A 20,844-nucleotide genomic window follows, 5' to 3' on the forward strand; every position below is an offset into this window, starting at 1 on the left:
GCAAAAAATGCAAATCAATCACAGAACAGCAAAGGAACTTGTAAAATATGCCTGAGGAATCAGGTACATGTACAGTATATACACAGTAAAAAGAGTCCTATATTGACACTAACCTGAAAGGCTGATCAGCAAGAAAAAAGCCACTGTTCCAAAACCATTAATAAAAAAATAAAAATAATAAAAAAAGGTGGGGTACAAGATCTTAAAATTTACAAGAAATTTACTAGAGATAATCAATATTCAAATACCTAAAACCAGTCCAACATACTAACCAAATAAAGAGTGAGCAGAGGCCACTGGTGGAGAGGCAGACTACTGAGTGCCCAGGGGTGCTCCAACTCACTCACCTCAGGTGCAGCACAGCAAAACTCACCGCAAACAGAACAGAAGTGCATGTGTCCCAGTTCTCTTACTCGCATGCATAAAGGATGGGGGACCTCACCTGAGGTGCCTAGCCACTGCAAAGAAAAGCTAATGAAAAAGCAATTAATCACAGGTAGATAACTAGACTACTAAACAACCCAGGAATTAACAAAGAACAATCAAGGAACTAAACAACCCACAAACAACCCAGTTGACTAAACAAATGAAACCAGTGAAGCAAAATAAACCAGGCAAAACTAAGGAAAAGCAACAGCAGATTAATCTAAAAAGAAACAGAATTAGTTAGGTCACCATGCTGTATGAAGTTATAATTTAAAAAGGGGTCCTACTCATCACCTCTGGTATGGGGCATGAATGGCCCACTATGGGCATCGCTAAAATAGAGGCAGTACAGGTAAGTGGCAAGATGACTGGTGGGTGTAAAATTATGTTTTTACCACATACCTGCAGCCAATGCGGCCAGGAACAACTGACAGGAACCAGCAAGGGACTGAAAGGAGCCAGCAGGTGCCCTTTATAACCTGGCCCTGATGAGGAGGTTGGCTGGGGGAGGAGTCATCCCAGGGCTGTGTTCACTACCTGAAAGCGTTCACCACTACAAACTGAAAATGTGTGTGCAGAAGGTGAGAAGGTGTCTTCAAGAAAGGAGGTCTACAAAACTGACTCAGTTCCACCAGTTCTGAGAGAAGCTTACTGAAGATTAGCTGAGACGGTGGACCCATCTTAAATTTAAAGGCAATGCTACCAAATATTCACAAAGTTTATGCAAACTTCTGACACACTGGAAATGTGATGAAATAAATAAAAGCTGGAATAAATCACCATCTCTACTGTTATTCTGACATTCCATTTCATTGCTTCATACTGTGGTATTTCTACTTATACTTAAGGATCCTTAAATGGTAGATGCACTTTTGCATTTATATAGCGCTTTGAGTGGTCGATTGGACTAGAAAAGTGCTTAACAATGGAAAACACATTCACCCATTCACACACACAATCATACAGCACTTTTTCCCTGCATTTAGCGCTCTTCTAGCATACACACACATTCATCAGGGGCAATTTGTGTTTCAGTATCTTGCCCAAGGACACTTCAAAATGCAGACTGCAATCAAACAGACCTTCTGATTAGTGGACCATTTGAATGTCTCACTGTTGAAAACAAAATAACCACAACCATGGATCTCATTTTGGAAAAAACTTTTACTTGAAATATCAATATTTTCTGAGAAAGTATAAATAATGATTTATGATTGATTTCAATTTTATACAAAAATAATACATTAGGAGGGAAAAAATCACGTCCTGCCACACAAGTATGAGTGCCCTCTGATCAGATGGCAATAGATGTGCCTATAAAAGTCACAAACCAACAAACATAATAATAACAACAATGTAATGACCTAATATTGAATAGGAGACTGGATCTGCCACACTTATGATATGCAGAGTTTGATAGTTAAAAATCGATAAAAATTGCCTTTTTGTTTCGTACAAACATTGGTAGGTATAGTGAAAAGAAAATGTATTCTTAATCCCAAATTTGGTCCTTATTTAAAACTTTCCCACCAGAACCTGTGACTGTGTTCTGTCAGAAGTCGAAGCGAAATATTCGAGCAAACTCTACGAGTGGACATGAATTTGCACAAATTTCCGTAAAAACATACACATAGACACACTTCCACAGACTGTACGGGTCCATTGTTGCCAGGTTTGACTGACAAAAAGTACCAGAATCAAAGCCTACAATGCGCCCAATTGTCTAAGAGTTCTCATTTTCATTTAGGAGTCTGCACTTGTATGAACAGATGTAAAATTTTACAAGAAACAAGAAATACAGTGTTGTTGTAAAGTGAGTTGCTGTCAGGTAATTGGAAAATTAAGTAGGCCTATGCCAAATTGGTTATTAGCAGTTCCAGTTTTTTTATGCTGTGTACCTGTGGACATCCTGACAACTGTTAGTTTATTACTTTGATGCTTAAAAAACTTGAAAACGTGACGATTCTCAGGTAAGTTCTGGAGAGCGTTGAGAGTGCGCGTCAAACAGAATAAATATGTGTATCATGGTAAAAAGGAAAAGACCAAATTATAACAATCCATAATCCCAAATAAATTTTTACCTGCTCAATTAAAAAAAAAAAAAAAAAGTAAGCCAGTTGCTCAATCTGGCAACACTGTTGGGGGCGAATAAACACACAGAGTCCAATGGTCAAATTTGCGCGAAAAGACACAAGGCGAAACTTCGCTTCGCTTTCTGACTGAACACACCTTAATACTGTCCGCGTGGGCGTGCGTACCCACAGCAGCTGCTCCTCTCCCCAACATTTCTCAGTCTTTGTGGATTCCTGTAAGATTAGAGCAGCTGCTGTCACAACATTATCCTCTTTCATGTTTCTCTCCTTCACAAAATACCAGACTAAGATGACTGTTTTGTTTCTGAATACTTGTCAATATTTTCATTCTACACTGGTGGGGGGTCCTGTGCCATGATTCATGATGAGGAGTTATTAACAATATTTGTCCTATTTCTTCACATTCTGGCAGGAAGTGGGGAGGGGAGTAGGAGGAGGAGGAGGAGGAGGGTGAGTCCCATTCCTGAAATTCACCTGAACCTATGTGCAAACAAAAGCCAGAGGTTTCCATGGAGGGGACAGGCCACATTTAAAGTGTGTGAGTCAGTCCTCCCCCACAAGGCAAGACCAGGTTTATAGATATGGCAGGCTAGCTTTTGAGACATGGTGACAAATAGAAGTTGTAGCTACACTATATTTGTCGCACATCCATCCATCTGCTCTTGTGTTATTTTACAGGCAGCTTTATCAACAGCAACTCCAGTGTAGTATAATAATTGTTGGTCACTTCACTGATAGTCCATATTCATTCCCAGTCTCAATTGTGTGGAGTTCTGTGCAGAATCCAGCTATACAAAGCATTGCATACACCTATAGACACATTGCATAGTCCTTTCAAGATTGTCAAAGTCTTTTTCAATCACAGTATACACATTGAACAACTGGGAATGATGAATCCCACCAGCGATAAAAGGCATTCATCACCTGCACTAATGCTAGTACAGTAATCTAAGTGTGATAGAATAACATGGAAGACTCCTTTAAAGTCCAGTAAGAATGTCAGATGCATGCACAGGATCAATACAGGTTATTGTGATTGTCACACAGTTCTCCTCACATGCAAAGGCTTCCTGGTACTTTGTGTGAGTGAATCACCTTCACTGGGTCCTTGAACCGTCACAGAGGCTGATCACTGTCTCAGTGTATCTTCATATTTCCACCTTAAATCACAGTGTAATATAAGTTGTCCCATAGCCTGGATTCAGGTCCACACAGTTCATGAGCGGTTCTTGGTGCTTGGTTTTTGTTCCTTTGTAATGTCACAAAAGAAAATGGCTGTACATTTTTTTTTTAAAGGGGGGGTGGATGGTGGGGGTGGGGGCATGAAAAACTGAATACTGTTTTCAGAGATTAAAATCATACATCCTTGTTGATCATGTGTGTGCAGCACAGGGGGGAATCCAGTCTCTTCACTTTCAGGTTCAGTGATTTTTTTTTTTTTCTGTTTTGTTTGTTTTCCTTCTCTGTCCCCATTTCTCATTTTCACCGCCTGGCCCACCGTCGTTACTCCTCCTGTTTGTTGACTGACTCATCATCCAGCGCGCCGTTGCCGGTTATTAAGAGTTGTCATGGTTACCACGGTGAGAGGGTGGAAAAATGTGCTCCAGTTGCCGGGCACCGAGGAAGTCAAGGATGCTCTCACCAAGCTTGAAGAGGACACTGAAAAGAATGAGAGGGAGAGAAATGTCAGACAAAGTAGGTCTGTGTTACATAAAACAATAAATACAATCTGTCCAGTAACGCAGGTATATATAATATGAAAGTGACCTGACAAATGATACATATACTGTATGTGTTAGTGGTGGAAAGTATCTTAGTACGTGTACTCAAGTACTGTATTTTACTGATACGTCTTCTCCACCAGATATTGGAGGGAACTGTTGTACTTTTTGCTTTAATTGTACATTTTAACTCACAGTTTCTTGCTAATGTTCAGATTAAGATTGAAAATACATAACACATCATAAATTTATAAAATATGTCATAGGTTAAACTCTATATGTAGACAGTAGAATTAGCGCAGCTACATATTAAAGGATGAATAATGTATTTACATTGACAAGATCCATTTTGTGTATTAATCTCGGCCCCAACAAATTCACAATTTCCTGTCTAATGTTTGCTAAAAGACTACAGTGTTGAAATGGTATTGTAATGTAAATGTTATATTATTCAGTAAATTTAAGACATAAAATATATATGTATTGACCTGTGTTTCTTTTCAGTGACCTGTTTTTAAAGAGTTATATAATCAGTAGGAACCAATGTGCTTGAGCCAGACTAGCACAGACAGGGTATGAAAGTCTTAAAGTATTGAGAGATACACAAACAAGAACAAAAATAACAGAAAAGTTAAATTATGAATGCAGGACTTTGAGTTGTAATGGAGTATTTTTATAATGTGGTATTACTATTTTTTCTTAAGTAAATGATTTGAATACTTCGTCCTCCACTGGTAAATACATCACCCCTTCACCTTCATGTGCCACACCTGACCAAATACATTCCTCATCCCTCTTGTCCTGACTCTGAAAAGCCTTGTTTCCATTGAAATGCTCTCTCTTTTTTTAGATTGTTTGTGGAATTTATTTTTTCCTGCGTCGTCAGGGGTGGGGGCAGGTGACCCTGGTGTGACCCTGCGGCCAGCAAACAGCTTCACCTGATAAAGCTGACCTGCAGGTAAGACTCTGAGTCATTAGACAGCGGGCTCTGAGCAGAGGTGAGCTTTAAACAGTCAGGTATAACTGAGGGTTCTTGGTAAACAATGGGTGTTATAAAGCCAGAGCACGCTGGTCGTGTCATGAGAAGAAGGCTGACCCGTCCAAATAAAATCCTGATAAGGAAATATCTGGGAGAGCCTGCTAGCTAATTGCTCTTTAAATAAAAGGGGTTGTGAAATGCCACAGGGTGATGATGTGACCAGTGGGTTACAGCCATTGCAGAAAGTAACCAAATACATTTACTAAAGTACTGTATGTACAATTCTGAGCTACTTGACTTGAGAATTTACATTTTACGCTTCTTTATGCCTTTTTCATTTTTCTCCATAACATTTCCTGATAGATGTAGTGAGTCGTTACTCTGCAGATTAAGATTAAGATTTTATCAAAAGGTCACAAATAGAGAGTTAGAGCTGCAACGATTGGCTGATTAATCAAATGGTCAATTGACAAATAATTAATCTGTAACTATTTTGGTAATTTTGATTATTCATTATTTTTCCAATTTCATTTCATAATTTGATGCTTTCCTTGGTCTTACATTATAGTTATCTGAATATTTTGGGGTTTTGGTCTATTAGTCTGACAAAACGAGACATCTGACAAAGTCACCTGGTGTTCAATGATGGTAAAATGGGCGTTTTCACACAATTAATCTATTAGTGAAAAAAAAAAAAATTGGCAGATTCATTGGTAACAAAAATAATATTATATAACTGTTAGCTGCAGCACTTTTGATACTTGAGCACATTTAGCTGATTACAGTTATGTACTTTATCATAAGTAGGATTTTACATGCATGTTGCATTTGTACTTTTACTTTTGTAAAGGATCTGACTTTCACCACAACTTTCTTCAGTTTTAATACGTTACCAAATTCATGACATGAAAGTTTTATAAAAGTTTTTTAAAAGTACAAAAGGGTCTCATTCAAAACTAAGAAGAGAATGTTGGTTAAAGACAATTTTGTTAAAGTGAATGTAAGTGCAATTTCTTTTTATTAATTAACAAATTCAGAGTTTTAACAAGCCCAGAAAGTTCAGTCTACTCTAATTAAGTAGGATTTTAAATGCAAGATGGAGTATATTTACATACACTGGGTACAGCTTTTATGAACATATACTTTAATTTGTTTCGCACAAGTGATAAATAGCCAGCTGGCAAAATGTCTATTTCACAGCCACTGGGAGATGTGTGTCACTTCCTTTACCACACAGAGGATGCACCGTGCCCTGAGCTATCCTACCATCAACCCATCAGTCTGTCAGTAGCAGCTCGGCGGGTACGATCGCTCTGCCTCAGCGTGGGAAATTGAGCGTGTGAAAGCACCGTGGTCAACATTTCAGGCTAGAGCGATCACCGAGAGCAGGGAGAAGTAGGAAAGAGGAAGAAGTGTAATTACCAAAAAAATAAAAACCTCCACCCCCCTCCCCCCAGCCTAGCCCACCTCATCTCCAGCCCCACTGTAGCATGGAGGAGAGTAACGGGACACAAGGGTTGAAAGCTTTGATTAACAGTGAGGCTCATTTCCTGATCACAGAGGTAACTCTCACCAGAGGAAAGTGAAAGGAGGGAGCGTTAATCAAGAGGCGTTCAGGCTGAGGGAACAGGTGATTGATTAGATGTCTGTGTGAGAGGAAATAGGAACATATACTACCCATGTAGCTGTCTTGTCTGTTAGTCTGAGTGCATGTGAACATCAGCAGCAGCCCCAAACAAACATTTTTAAGCCAAAAAAAACAAAAACAAAACACTTGTGCACAGCTACTTAAGATACTTGATTTGTGTGCGATGCTGGTGATTTTATTCATTTTTAAACTTTGTGACTGAACTAATAAAATTTATTTACCCAGGAGAGACCCCCAAGTTGCACCATCTTGTTTACAGGAGCGTCCTAATGTGACAGGAATTAAAAAGTCAGCACACAATCATAAAACACACACTTCTCCTCCCCTGTCGCGACCCAGTTCCTGCTGTCGGCGTGCGCTTCGATTGTGTCATTTCTCAATGTGAGGGTGATTTGTGTGTATCAGTGGGAAATGCGTGAGCTGATTAAAGTGTCACCTTTAAAAAGAGACTGTACACCCTCTTGTGAAAATTTAAGAATTACTCAGCAGCAGCATCACAGCAAAAAAAAAAAAAACTGCAATAATATCACACATTGAATGCAGATTCTCATGCAGATACAAGCCGATAATGATTAACGGGACTAAAATCTACAGTGGCGGGCACTCGAGAGGTGAGACGGTGCGTTTGTAAAATGTGGTGTGCTGGTAGTTAAGGAACTGACCGTCTTGCTCGAGGACATGGAGCTGAGGGTGCTGATGCTGTTGGCGTCTGTGACCACCATGGCCGAGGGGAAACGTGACGGGTGGGAATATTGTGGGGGCTCCTGCTTGTGAGGATACACTGCAATGAAAACAACATAGATTATTATACAATTGTACAGAATAAAAAAAATAACTACAAATATGCATTATATCAGTGGGTTTCGAAGTGACTCAGAGGAGACTAATAATGTAATGTGATGTCAAGATCTTCTTCTAAAGATACCAAAGGAATAAGGTCGAATATTGGTGAGTGCAGCTTTCACTCTGCTTTTTTAAGATGAGGGATAGTTTGGGAACTCTGTCTCTAAGGTTTGACTCCTCTCTTCAAGTGGGAGGAGATGTGTCCATGCATGACACCAACACTGATCTTTGAGAAAGTAAATCAAACCTAAAAGATCATAACAGGGTGTGTCGGTTGATTTTTTTAGACTTCATTTTACAAGGAGCTTTCCCTGATAACAGAGTTTACTCTGTGAAGTTAGTATAGCTCCGGGTTCACAAGATGAATCTGAGAGATCACAAGATGATTAACAGGATAGGAGTGAATCGATCTACACCAAATTGTGTTAATTTTTTCTCTGACTTTTCTCCAATTATTGATTTTTCTTGTGAAATACGTAAAGTCCTCAGTCTTTTTTAATTATTGAAACAAAACAATTCAACAGCTGTTCATGACGTTAAAACTGTGACAAGGGGTCGCAAATAAACATTTAGAACTGCAATGATCACATTGGTCTGTAAGAAATTAAAACAGGCATTTTCCCTCATTTTCTGTCATTTTATAGATAAAACAATTAAAAAAGAATCAGCAGATTGATGATCATGGAAATAATCTTTAGACATTGTTTTTTTTTAAGGCAATACAAGCCAACGAAGTTGAGAGCCACTGATATGAAAAGCAAAGTCGGGGCTTGTGCACAAAGTAGAAGACAGGAGAAATACGGTACTGACTGTGTGAGTGTGTGACAGTAGCCATGAACGGCTGCTGGCTCATGTGGCTGGGAGACTGCTGCATCAGGCTCTGCTGGTGGGGGCTGTGGAGCTGCTGGGAGAACTGCACCGGCTGCAGCGCTGCAAGGCTGCCCGCCACACTGTTGATCACTGGCACCGTCTGAGACTGCGATGTGTTTAAACCTGATGAGACACAGCAAAACCCCAGTTAGACCATGTGCTGATGAAATAAACTCAGTGGCTTTTCGCTTTGCTTCTGTCTTTAGTCGTACGCGGGGACGGAGGACTCACTCTGTGCTATGGCCATGACTCCAGATAGAGGCATGATGAGGTTTTGTGTCTGCTGATGGCTGTGATGGGAACTGTGGATGTTTGTCAGTGTGCTGACTGGAGGAAGTCCTCCACCTGAACCCGAGATCTGGAGAAAGATGAAGGAAATAAAAGAAAATTAAATCACAGTTTCGTTGTTGTGCTATTTGTTATAACAAACCAAAACCCTCATATGAATTCACATGAATTCATTTTAAGACAGATGTTGTCTGCTCAACAAACAACAGACATAAATGTTGACTTAGTTCAGATTCTTTTGTAATACACTTCGCTTGAGTAACACACACAGCACAAAAGCAAATAGTGATAAGGAGCAAAGAGTAAAGGAAAGAAACTCATTCTAAAAATGTCAGCAGAGAAGAGTGTACATTAGTTTGTGCAGCGCATTGCTAGTGTTTGTACCTGCATGTTGGTTTATACAAATGCTTTTACGTCCTTATTTGCAAAAAAACAGCTGTAACCAAAACAACTTCTGACGCATTTACAGTAATGTCTATATGGATCAGGATCCTCATGCTCCGTGAGGCTACGTCTGTTTGCCTAGTGCCAGCTGCTCGCAGAGGAGAGACACACATCTGCAGATAAGAAACTGTCAGCTCTGACCTGCTGCACACCACACTGCCTGCCCTCGCTGTGGTCACTTCATGTAAAGCTGCTCCTAAAGGCAGAAGTGTTATGAACTGACGGGGAAGTTAGCGCACAGTATTCAATACTGATTTGCATAATTTATGTATTTTTTTTCGTGAGCGTTTGTGTTTACCTGAGCAAGATGAATGTTTTGTACTGCAAGGCAATTTAAAGAATCCTGTGTTTTACAGAATACACATCGTATTTCAAATGTACTGTTGCACCACTACTCAAACGCTATGGGTCCTTGCACAGGTTTCCTTGTCACTGATCAAATATTGGACTAGGGCAGAGGGGAGAAACTCTGAAGCAGAAAAAAAGAGAGCTTCGGGCATAATCAAATGTTGGCGTCATTTCTCTGGCGCTCCACCTGCGGCTCCTCTGTGTGAGGCATTTAATCAATAAGAACAGAATGTTTCTTTGTCAGGTTTATTGGCTGAGTGATGCACATGCCTGGTGCACTCCGGTGAAGGCTGTGTGCTAGTCCAGCCATGGCCTGCCACCCCGGCTCCACCTTCCAAACAGAGCAGCACAATGTACTAATTGTTGCCTCTTGCCAGTTGGTCCATGGGAGAGGAGGTTCAGGAACCTGCTTTGTACGTTTATGCTAAACGCAGGCCTGGTCTTATCTAATCTGAGGCCATGAAGGCCCAGGTGTGTTCACTCACCATCTTGGCGTCAGGTGACAGCAGGCTGTGGCTGTGGTCCAATCCTCCCGGAGACACCTGTTGGAGCACCGACTGGCTGGTCGCCATGGCGTTGCTATTGTGGTGACTGATGGTCGTGGAGGAGGTGACCTCACCGGGGCCTTGGCTGTAACGCACTGAGAAAGAGAGACAGAACAGGTTAGTTTCACTTGTCTTGGCTGCTATGTGCTTTAAGAGTTATATAGGGCAGAGAGATATCAGCACTGGCCTCGTTCTGCACTGAGCAACGTCGCTGTCACTCCAACCAACCTGCCAGTTGACTCAGACAGGGGAGGAAAGAGCAAACAAACACACTGACCCGTCCACTGCTGCTATCTGCGTAGCACAGCCAAGGCCATTCCCTGTGCACACGCACTCACAACAGCAGAGCTCCCATCAGACTCTGTGATCAGCACACAAACGCTACTGATCATGTTCAAAATTGCGTCAGCGTCAAGTTTCGCCAGTGGTAGTAGAAGTACAGCAGCAAAAATACACAGTTAAAAGTAAAAGTGCTACATCCAAATTTCTATAGGTGTTATCAACAAAATGTCCATAAAGTATCAAAAAATAAAAATATTTCTTCTAAAGACTGATGTATCATTACTACATTATGAGATTTTACCTGCATCAGTGTGTACGCAGCATTTTTTACTGTTGGAGCTGCTTTTAAATTACAATATACAGTATAGATCAGTGGTTCAAAGTCTAGAGTTTGGGCCCCCAATAGGATAGGATGGATAGTAGGGAGGAAAAAAAGTTTTCCTGCATAAATTTGTTTTTTTTTTCTTTACATTTCTCTAACACTAACTTATGTTACTAATTTAGTTTTTTCCTCATGAAATACTGGATAACTGCACCGTTTTCAGCCTAAATACAGCCATCAAAGTTTATTTTGTAAGCTTAAAAAAAAACTAAATCTTATGTGTTTTTATGTAAAATGTTAAAAAAAATGTAAAAGTAACTAAAACTTCAAGTAATTCAAAATGTGTCAAAAATGTAGAGGAGTAAAAAAACCCAATATTTGCACCTAGTATGTCATGTATCTACAGATATAAAATAGTGGAAATGGACCAAAAATAGTACAGTAAAAAATGTACTTTCCATCATGAAGTTTGACAATATTTCCTCCATATTCACAGTGACGTTGCAGTGAAATTGACTATCTTCTTTTAATGCCATCACTTAATCCCATGTCTAGACTTCTACTTGTTGTCTCTCATTGGAGGCCCAAAGAAATGCCTCACCCTCCCAAACAACCAACAGTCAAATTACTGTTTGCTGATACAGGCCCCCTCTGATACCAACAGAGTAAACATTACACAATTACAAGCAATGTCAAACACATTCTTATCCTGTGGTCTCAGCCCCACACAGACAGAGAGAGCACCCCTCCCTCAGTGACAGTGTAGAGACAGACTCTGTTTGCGCTCAGATCTCACATCTTCCCCGAGCCCTCTGTCCCTGACCCAGGTGTGACAGCCTGAACGCCCTGCCGAAAGCGGTCAGACACGACAGGAACCACTGCTATATGACCATTTTGAGATAAAAAAAAAAAAAAAGAGAGATAGAGGCACTGACGCTAAATGTGACTAGTGAGGGAGGGGGCATTGATTTCTTGTCACTGCTGGAAACTGGAACAGGATGTGTTCGCAGATATTTACTTCAGGTGTCGGATCATTTTTGATAGAGAAAATCCTTTGCATGGTTGGATGTGTATAGATTCATGCAGGTGCTGAACATTTAAAGCAGTAATTTGACATTTTGGGAAATATTTATTCACTTTCTTGCAGAGTTAGATAAGAAGATTGATGCCACGGTGTGCTATATATACATATGTATACATATTAAATACATATATACATATATAAAGACTGGAAACAGGGGGAATAGCTAGCCTGGCTCTGTCCAAAGGTGACAGAATTCACCAACAAGCATTTAATCTGATTTTGTACATATTAAACAAACTAGATTAGGGTGTATTTGTATTATTGATTGTTATGTTGATTATTTTCTCTAAAATTTCTCAGTTCAAGTATATATCTTCAGACGTCTTATTTTGTCTGACAAACAGTCCAAAACCAACACCACCAAACCACCAAAAGACAACACATTTACTCTCACCGAAAAGTAAAGAAACCACAAAATGTTCACATTTGAGGAGCTAAACCAGAGAACTTTTACATGTTTTCTTAAATGAAACCTCAAAACAATTAACCAATTATCAAAATAATTGAATAATTAAATTGATAAGTGATTGTTTTTCTGTCTAGTTTTTCTGGCTAGTCGTTTTAGCTCTAAACAAGATATAATATGTGAATTAGTGAGCTTTAGAGATGCTGGTGATGTTAGATGGATTTTGTTACCTTCGGACAGTATCAGGCTAACTATTTCCCCCTGTTTACAGTCTTTATGCTAAGCTAAGCTAACTGTCTTTAGGTTTTAGCTTCATGTGAGTGGTATCAATCTTCTCAATGAATTCTCAGCAAGATAATAAACAAGCATATTTCCCATAATGTTGAACCATGACTTGAACAACAGATACCAAAAGTACAGATAATACGTTAACTGGAGCACAGCGCCATATTTCATCCTCTTAACTACCTGTCCTCCATTTTGTACAGCCCACAGACTTCATATTGTCTCCTGCAACATACTAGCAACCCCACAACACTCCACTATGCCTTGTAAACACAGCCACAGAACAATAAAGCACTCCACTGGACTCATGACCCCCATTGCCACACAATAGAAGAGGACTCATAAAAAGGCAGTTATCTCGGGGCTGGGCAACCTCTTAAAGTGTCAGATGGAGAAAAGGATGCTATTCAGGCCAGGTTGGTTTCTTTGGGTTCGGCAGTAACTCTAGCTGCAGGGAACCTCAGAGTAAGTAAGGAGGACATCAACTAGAAAGCCAGTGGGAACAGAAGATTTTCTAATCATATTAATCCAAATAAATTTTAAAATCTTGCCTTCAAATCGCAGAGTCTGTAAAAACCAAAACTTTGCTCTGCAATACCAGAAGAAGTTGGGATTTCTCTTTGAGAGCAGGGGGAGGGTGAGAACTTCAGAGGGGGGAGTGGTAGCAAGGACCTTCAGCAGGTTTAAAAGGCTCTAGCTCCCTGTGTGACCCATGTAATATCAAAGCCTGCCTCCCAACCCCAGGCAGCGCTCATTGTAGTACCGCTGCATATGACAGACCTCCTGGGTCTCTGCAGGACGTATCCAGCCTCTTCTTTGTGGCTCTCTGGGAGATGCAGAGCAGTGGAAAGTACAGAGCAAGGCCATCCTTTCTCTGCGTGTGTGTGTGTCCCTGTTTCAAGCTAGCCTGAGGTGACGGAAAGCAACGCAACCCACGGACAAACCCCCTACCACTGTATCTGATCTGGAACTTCTGAGTCCGCTAGTTTTGTAACATTCAGAATGACGCAGCTCAGCATTCGCGGCAATCATTCAGTTTTATGGTGATGCCAGCTGCCAAGTTAACAGAGATAGAACAAGTAGTCAGAGTGTTTACTTAAGTAAAAGCACCAAAACAATAGAATAAAAATACTTCATCACATGCAAACATAATTATTAAGGAAAGAAGGTAAACTTTTTTTTTTTTGCCTTTTTGAGCTGTTTTAGATGGGAAATCAGTCTTTGGTGGAAAATTGACATGGAGTCCTAACAATAGTCTTATAGTACAGTGTTACAAGTCCAATAGGTTGGGAGCCACTGGTTTTATGTAAAATCTTAATCTTAAAAGTTCTGTTGTCAATCAACATAGTGAAGTAAAACGTTTAGATTAGACTTTTATTTCTTCTTCTTTTTTGGTGAAATAACTGAATAACTGCATACTTTTACCTCTTTGGGCCTAAATGAAACATTTTATAAGTATATGACATAAACATAATATATGTTATTATGTAAAATGTTTAAAAATGTAAAAGTAACTGAAACTACAAGTGACTAAAGCTGTTAGATAAATGTAATGAGGTAAAAAGTAAAATATTTGTGCATGAAAGTAGCATAAAATGGAAATACTAATTTCAGTAAAATACATGTACATAAGTATTGTACTTGGGCTTAGTTCCTTTCCAAAACCTTTTAAACTATTTATGCATCAGAAAATCCAACGATTGTAAATACGCTGTTGTAAGTTATGATTTAGTTGACACATCGTGCCATTAACTAACCTGTTAGTGCAGATTAATGCTTCCAAGGAAAATGCCATAAATAAGATGGATCACTTGAGCTCAGTAAACATTGTTAGTGGATGAACAGTAAGTTAATATCACATAGGAAAACATAGGTGCATGCTTACATGAGCTTGCCAACAAACTATGCAATCTGCCTCAGATCAGTTTCATTTCTGAGCATACAGAAAAGGTCACCACCAAAACTGCATGTCACACTGTTTGACTGTCTATCCAGTTGTGACCAACTGACCAACGAACTGAAACAGAATCAATAAAAACTCCCTGAGTAAGAGGAGTTTCTTTGATCTGACCCAGTAGTGACCTCTCTTGTATCACTGAAGGTGCAGCAACGGTTTAAGGAGGGGGGGTTACTAGCTTTTCTCTATAGGCGAAGAAGGGGTCATCAGTTCTGTCTGGCCAGAAAAGAGCCAATACCTCAGTGGACAGCTCCTGCTGCTCCAAGTCTGCGCACAGCCTCAGCAACTATACTAATGCCCATAAAGGTGAGGGGGGAGGCTTTAAAATCAGTCCTCCTTCAGGCCCAGCAGAGATAAATGAACCTAGGTTACAGTCAGTGCAGTCTTCTAATACACCATAGACAATGGGACCCCCTGCTGAGGTAGAGTATAGAGAGTAGAAGTCAGAGGAGCCCCTTATCAAAGGCCTGGGAGATGTAGTAGCAAAGGGTTGTAATTGTCCATTAAGCATGCATAATACAGGCCGTGCCCTAGCAACGCAATGAGACGTCCTGCTGGGATATTATTGTCAGACCAGGGGCTGACACTGAAAAACAGCTGATGATGTCGGCAGGATGCCAGCAGGACACCTTGTAAGCAGCCAGCTGAGGGGTTCTGGAAGGGGGGGGTGGGGGTGGCAAAGCGCTTTCCGCCATGCACCGACCCTTCTCTTCTGCAGCCTTATGCAGCTGACCTCTCCAGCTATGCAACCTGAGGTCAATGCCTGGTCAGGTGTTCTGAGCAGCAACAACAACAAAAAAAAAAAACCTCAAGCAAACACACAATCCACAAGTGGGACCAGTTTATCCAAAGGGTAAAAGAGCAAGCCAAGTCAAACAGTTTGTTTTCCCTTCAAAAGCTCACCTCGTGTCCGAACACGAGAGGACAACAATAGGCTCTGAGTGACTCTCTCAAATCACAGTTTTATGGAGGGTGAGTGATGGCACGGAGGATAATGCTATATAATGTCGTATACGCCAGGTAGACTCAGTCAATACTAATTACTCTGAACGCAAACATCAGGTCAGGGTGAAATGGTCAGAGCAACAACACACAGCATCTCCCTTGCTTTGGCAACTCTCCCAGCAGAGTCATTAGCGACCCGTATGGGAGGAGGAAATGTGGAAATGACGGCGTTATGTCGAGGTGATCTGGATGTGTCTGTCCCCCCCTCCCCGACCCTGGCCTGACCCTGGCCTGTCACAGGATTGCTGCCCTTTGTGTCATGCTTCTCCATGCTGACTTTGGAGTGGAGATTGCAGGTACAATGTGGATTGTTCTCAGTGTGTTTTCAAAGATCAGAATAACAATGGCATTTGCTCAGCTCACTCACTCACGCTCATTGATCACTTGTCCCCTCTTTCTCTGCCTCTCTGATCACATCAACTGTGCCTCTAACCTTCTCTGACAGTAGTTTCAGTTACAAAATCAGCTCCTTTTTCTGCACTAATGTCCAAGATTTAGGACTACACACCTTATATTTACTAAGAAAACAGAGGTGAGCATGTATTTTCTGTCACTAAATAATGCAGGAATGTCCTACATAAGCAATAAATCTGCACACATTTAAACATTTAAGCCAAAAAAAGTGAAATAAAATCTGCTGTCTGTGATGCTTACTGGGAGGGGAAGCGCTGGTCTGGGGATGATGTGGTGAGCTGTGTGACAACAGAGGGTTGATGCTGTGGGTCGGCGCAGTGATGGCGTCCATGGCCAACTTCTGCCTGAATGCCTCCTCCTTACGCCGGTTGGCAAACCAGTTGTAGACTCGCACCTCTGTGACCAGATTAGAGCCGAGGCCCTGCGCTTTGGAGGGGGAGACCCCTCTCTGAAGACACTCAGCTCTGCAGGAAACAGATGCACATGGTGAAAAAGCCAGTTTGATGTTATTTGGGGAATAGGTGCGGGGAGGCGTCATGTTTATCTACCTGTTGCATTCCTCTACTAAAGCCTCCCTCTCCTCCTTGCTGGGGTTCTTCTGCCGTTCATAGGCCTGGTACAGGATTTGCTGGGACGCAGGCCCCCATTTGAAACGGTTACGTCTCATTTTCTTGCAGGAAGGTTCGCTGCCGACCTCGTCACCAGGCTGACCCATGCCCTGACCAGACGGGTTGAACTCTGGGAAAAAAAACACCGGATCCTGATTGCCTTTGTCTGTCATATTGCTGCCAGAACCTTGCACTGCCTGGTTGAACTCTGAAAAATAAGAAGAGGTACATTCAATAAAAGTGATTTCACAATTCTCTCTTTTTACACATAATAGTGGTGTTTTCCACCCATGAATAATATTTGTTTTCCTTTTGCTGCATTATGACAAACTTCATAAATTCTAACACAGGCCTATTGCTGTGGCTCCGTGCATATGTCATCCAGCAATATAAGGAAATGTCCAATCCAACTTCATATCCCTACATGTTTGAAAGCCAAATAAAAAGCCGTGCTGCTGCCAGTGACACATTACAGGCCGGGGCCAAGCTGTGAGAAACTCAAATATTAACTTACGTCGGAGAATTTCCCGCTGTTTCCTGACATACCAGGTGTAGAGGGCCGCTCGCTTCTGTGTTTTCATGGGCGTGCCTTTGTTGAGGTGCTGGGAGAGGTGAGACTGGTTCAGCCCCGTGATGTCCACCACCTCCCGTTGGGGGATGTTGTGCTGCTGCATGTAACCTTTGATCATGCGGGCAGCACGCCATGGATCCTCTCTGGGTTGCGATATAACACAAGAGCAGAAAACACAACTCATTTCATCACTGAATTATGTGCAGCTTTCAGAGGGAAGTAGTAAAGAGCAAAAACCATTGTTACTCAGATTTTTGTCACAATATTAAATGAATGTGAGTTCATGAAGAAATGCTTCATGTAAGAGGGGAAGATTTTCATGATGATGATTTTAGTTTTGTTCACTATAAAAGTTTATTTATACCTATATATTCTTATCAAGTACGCAGCCGCTCATGAACTTGCTCCTTCCTTTTAGCTTCCCTGTATTTCAAGGCCTCAAGTTTAAAGGGCCTGTAATGATAGTGAGTCCCTTCACAGATGACCCGTTTATCATTGTAACCCGTTCAATAGGCTGTAAATATTTTCAAAGGTTAGTTCAAGTGGATTCAGGGAGGTTGAGAAACTTGGACTTAGTATTTGGTTCAGATTTCAGCCTGCAAAGAGTTAGCTCAGGTTTGTGTAAATTCAGAGCAGTAATGTACAATGAATGGGTAAATGCAAAGGAGCCCAAAGCAGCTCAGACAGGCTGACAAAAGTCCTGATAAATACAAAGATGTTTGTCATATTTTCCAACTATATTTGGAAAAACTATAAAACTTAGCATCAGTCCATAAAAGATAAAACGTTTTATAATAGTTAGTTATATAGATATGTATTTAAACTTTTAATCAATTAACCTAAAAAATGCATTTGTCATTCCAGAATCAGATATTCTTTCATTGGTAATCAAAGTATAATTTGAAGGATTATCGTCATTGTCTCCAAATTTAGAAATATTCATCTCAAACTTGAAGTGCAGTAAAAGAATAATTCGTTCTTTCGTTTTTAAGAAATTACATTTACTTGTATCCTCCTCGACTTTGACTCCATGTGTAAATTTAGCATTAAAAACTAGCATGTTCTTACCTGCAGATTTAGCCCTTCACATTATTCATCATTGCAGCATAGTCGGAGGTGAAATGGAGTCTCACCATACTGTGAGAGATTAGCGGGCCAAGACACACTGACATCGGTAATTATTGCAAATCTACACACGTCTGTTTGTTTTGGAGAATGTGGAGGCCTACATCTAAGTCTGCGGGTTAAGTGGGAGATGTTGGTTTATAACTTTTGACAATGAATAACCAGATGTCCATTCACTCTAATCACACGCCACTGTGTATCTTTCAGTTGATGATTTATAGAATAAAATTAATAATAACTTAACTACACGTGGGTTAGTTTTGATATTCCTCCGCTGTTGTTAGCCGACGATAAAGCCTCAAATATTAGTGGTCTGAGTGGAGATAATTAGAAAGAAATGGCAGAGATGTAAGATGTCTAATCAGCATTCTTTAATTTATTTATTTATTTATTTGTTGTCACGATAGGTTTACTGACGCATGAGAAATGAGAAATATAAAACTTTTAAAACTAAAATTTTAATTAATGATTAGATAGTCGAATCAAATATTATTATTATTATTATTATTATTTGTTTATTGTCTTAGCCTATTTTGAAAGTTGTTATTTTTGTTTTAATAGCCTAAATTCCCAGCCAGAAGTTGCTGCCATTCACTCGCTCCTCATGTAGACCCTTGTTGCCAGATTTTTATCGTTGAGAGGTGGAGTATAGTTAATAATAAATAGATCTAAGTTCAGCTGATATTTTGCAAAGGTAAAGAAATAATAATCCATGTGGATAATTAGTAACCAGAATGTGAAAACCGAGCCGTGGCGGGTTATTTTAAATTTGTAAACAAAGAAGGAAAAGTGTTTTAGGTTTATAAATGTCCGGTTTTTTTAGATTCACGTTATTTTTGTAATTTTGATCTAAATGACCAAAAATTAAGAGCGCGTGGAGTGAGCTACAATAAACATAATAATCCTGTATGAGCGCGTATTTTTTACTATTTAGTTTCACTTTTAAACGTTATTAATTTTTTACCATTTTTTTTTTTACACTTTTTAAAATGGTCTAAAGTAGCAGGGAAACTTACGCCAACATGCGCTCCACCTCCGCCCTCTGCTCGGCGGCCTCCTCCGTGTTCAGGGACTGGAGCTCCTTCAGTATCGGTGGCGTGTCGTAGTCGTCCCCGTCCTCGGATCCCTCGTCCCCGGACAGTTTGCCTTTGCTGTGGCCGTTGGTGAGCGTGTGGAAGACGGGTTTCGAGTCTGCGTCTGCCCCGTTCATCTTCCCGCTCTGAGGCGGAGCGGGAGACATGGACAGGCTCTCCAGTTTTACTCCAAAGCCCGGCGGGCTGGGGTCCATATCATCCAGGGCCTGGATCAGAACATCTTTGGTAACTCCTGAGTCCAGCAGGGCGCTGAGGAGCTCCTGCTGCAGGGATGTCAGCTTGGATACCATTTTAGAGAACATTAAAAACTCAACATAGGCCTGCTGTGTGCGCGCTGAAGCAGAGGAAAAAAGGGAGGATAGAGGGGGGAAAGAAAAAAAAGTTTAAAAAAAAATAAATAATAAAGTTCCTTTCTTCCGCTGTGGTCCGGTGTTGTGGTGAGTTCACTACTGCTGACACCTGCTCCGAGAAGCTGCTTCACTTCCCTGTTGGAGGGGAGGATGGAGCTACTTTGCCATGATGCTTTCTGAGAGCAGGGGAATATAAAACATGGTAATGAGTGGGCCGGCTGATGGGAGCCTTATGTAAATCCACAGAATAAGGCCCGCTCTGGGCCGAGGTGGACATGTGTTTACACTGCTGCACTGCTGCTTTTATTGGCTCCCCTTATCAGCAAAACTTTGATGGACTTTGGACCCTGTTGTATATGCCTTAAAGACTTTTAAGAAAGGCGACACTATTCACATATTCACATCGCTGGATCAAATACTAAAGTGGTTTTATTCCATAAGAGTTTCTTTCTTAACCAATAACAGCACTTATAAGTATTTGTGGCAGATATAGCAAAGCTGTAATTCATTTATTATCTCAGCCTATGAGTTCATTGAGGGATGGTTTATTTTTGTTTTTAAGGACTTCATTTATGCTGTTGTGTAAGTGTTGAAGTGTTGACATGATTACTTACTAATGAGATGATCTTGTAGGTGTTGATGGTGTTGTTAATGAGGTGTTGTTGGTCGTTGCTGCCCTCATTAATTCAGCTTTGTTGCATTTAATGACGCCAAATAATCTCATTAGTTTTAGTATATATAGAGAAATACATTTTAATAGCTACAGTGCGACGAAATAGTTTTAAGATGTTCAACTTTTTCAAAAGCAGCAATATCCTCCTGTCGCTGTTGATCAGCAGGAAATCAAGGCTTCATATGCATAACTACAGAAGCCTGATAAAATGTTTTATTCGTTCTTACTTTCATTTCAAACTTTAACAGGCGTGTTTTTAACGTAAAGTATAAGCTACCGTGTAAATACAGTTTAAAGCTTGAAAATGTAGCACAAAAAGTTTCAGATTGCTTCAATTGTCTCTTATCTGCGCACACTGACGTGACACAATACGTGTATAATAAAACTATTAAGGCGGCCTTAAATTGGTGAATGAAATACTGCAGTTTTATCTTATTTTGTAAATTTAGAAAAAAGACCCATA

General features: G+C 40.5%; 1 protein-coding gene and 1 long non-coding RNA gene across 3 annotated transcripts; one reads left to right on the plus strand and one right to left on the minus strand.

Annotated features, from left to right (window-relative positions):
- Positions 1 to 1,572: 1,572 nt before the first annotated feature.
- hnf1ba (HNF1 homeobox Ba) lies at positions 1,573 to 19,954 on the minus strand. Of its 2 annotated transcripts, XM_023404596.2 has the most exons (10): positions 19,281 to 19,953; positions 17,083 to 17,282; positions 16,509 to 16,776; positions 16,201 to 16,424; positions 10,146 to 10,300; positions 8,812 to 8,938; positions 8,521 to 8,703; positions 7,530 to 7,648; positions 7,089 to 7,133; positions 1,573 to 4,178 (listed from the first exon to the last, which is right to left on the minus strand). In XM_023404596.2, the coding sequence occupies exons 1-10, from the start codon at positions 19,658 to 19,660 to the stop codon at positions 4,158 to 4,160; spliced, it is 1,722 nt and encodes a 573-aa protein (XP_023260364.1). In that variant the 5' UTR covers positions 19,661 to 19,953; the 3' UTR covers positions 1,573 to 4,157. The 2 variants fall into 2 exon arrangements, with proteins under 2 accessions (XP_023260364.1, XP_087029658.1); XM_087173532.1 differs by lacking the exon at positions 7,089 to 7,133 and having other exon boundaries at positions 19,281 to 19,954.
- LOC147819198 (uncharacterized) lies at positions 10,182 to 16,830 on the plus strand. Its single transcript, XR_015437151.1, has 2 exons — positions 10,182 to 10,322; positions 16,638 to 16,830. It is a non-coding gene; the product is annotated as an uncharacterized LOC147819198 (long non-coding RNA).
- Positions 19,955 to 20,844: the final 890 nt, after the last annotated feature.

The sequence above is a fragment of the Seriola lalandi genome, unplaced genomic scaffold (assembly GCF_002814215.2).
Source record: "Seriola lalandi dorsalis isolate HSWRI2012SDOR001 ecotype SW California unplaced genomic scaffold, Sedor1 jcf7180002054249, whole genome shotgun sequence".
Lineage (NCBI taxonomy): Eukaryota > Metazoa > Chordata > Actinopteri > Carangiformes > Carangidae > Seriola > Seriola lalandi.